Raw genomic sequence first — 1,194 nt, 5'->3', positions numbered from 1 at the left:
AAAAAAAAAAAAAAAAAAAAAATCAAACTCCATGCGCTTAAAAGCAACACAGGGTTCAAAAGCCAGGGGACTTGGGCAGGCTTTTCCCAGCACTATCTGCTGAGTATGTTCTACCATGTCAAGGTTTTCCTTAGAAAAAAACAAGGCCCCTCCAGGACCAGCGACCAGTAAACAAATAGAGCCAAGTTCAGTCTCTGGGAGTCTGGAAAAGGCTCAAGGGAAATGTTTACTCAACTTTTTTTTTTTTTTTTTGAAACAGAGTCTCGTTCTTTCACCCAGGCTAGAGTGCAGTGGCGCGATCTGGGCTCACTGAAGTCTCGACCTCCTGGGCTCAAGTGATCCTCCCACCTTAGCCTCCCCAGGAGCACTGACCATCACGCCCGTCTATTTTTTTTTTTTTCTGTAGAGACAAGGTCTCACTATTATTGTCCAGACTGGTCTCAAACTCCTGGGCTCAAGTGATCTGCCCGCCTCGGCCTCCCAAAGTGCTGGGATTACAGGCATGAGCCACCGCACTCTGCCGGTTTGCTCAACTTTAATGTTCAAAATGACTCAGGAGAACGAAAGGGAGTGTGTTGAACCCCACCAGAGAAAGCCGTGTACCAAAAGAGCACGACACATTGCCCACAGTTAAGCAGGAAACAGCAGCAGAAACACGCGGGAGCGGGATTGGGAGGGAACGCCTTTGTAATTTGTTCAGCACTTTGCGCGTTTTTATCCAGTATTTAAGGGGCTGTTCACAGCAACGCCTTGACGTAGGCATCATTCTTTCCATCTTAAGTACACAGGCTGAGAAAGGCGAAGGTGACTGCCCAAGGTCACAGGGTCGGTGGCAGAAGCAGGGTCAGGAGATGGGCCTGGGGACCCGGAACGGCGAACGAGGAGGGACTCGGGGAAGAGACCTCGAGGAGGGACTGAAGAAGGGCGGTTCTGCGCAGGCGCATGGAACCTTCCCCGGGGGAGGCCTCTGGGTCCGTTACCCGCGGAAACCCTCCAAGAAGGGCAAATGGCCCTCAAGCCCAGAAGCGCGGGATCCTGTCTGGGAAGCACGTTCCCGAAGCCACCAGTGTCTCCGCGCCTGTCCCCAGCCGACAGCCACTCACCGACGCTCGGAGCAACCTTCCTACAGCAGCCGCCATCTTCAGTGCACTCGGGCGCCGCGGGGTGGGCAGCGACGCAGGGGCGGGGCCTACG

The 1,194-nt window shown here is 54.0% G+C and overlaps 1 protein-coding gene across 4 annotated transcripts in view; it reads right to left on the bottom strand.

Annotated features, from left to right (window-relative positions):
• The window catches only part of PRDX3 (peroxiredoxin 3), a 10,569-nt gene extending 9,381 nt beyond the window's left edge, over window positions 1-1,188 (bottom strand). For all 4 annotated transcript variants that reach the window (XM_012001095.1, XM_012001096.1, XM_012001097.1 and 1 more), the window contains exon 1: window positions 1,104-1,188. In XM_012001095.1, coding sequence (XP_011856485.1) covers window positions 1,104-1,139 — 36 coding nt within the window. In that variant the 5' untranslated portion in view covers window positions 1,140-1,188. The remainder of the gene's footprint in view (window positions 1-1,103) is intronic.
• Window positions 1,189-1,194: the final 6 nt, after the last annotated feature.

The sequence above is a fragment of the Mandrillus leucophaeus genome, unplaced genomic scaffold (genome assembly GCF_000951045.1).
Source record: "Mandrillus leucophaeus isolate KB7577 unplaced genomic scaffold, Mleu.le_1.0 Scaffold65, whole genome shotgun sequence".
Lineage (NCBI taxonomy): Eukaryota > Metazoa > Chordata > Mammalia > Primates > Cercopithecidae > Mandrillus > Mandrillus leucophaeus.
Note: the sequence above shows the minus strand (reverse complement) of the source record. Positions and strands in the feature narration are given on the sequence as shown.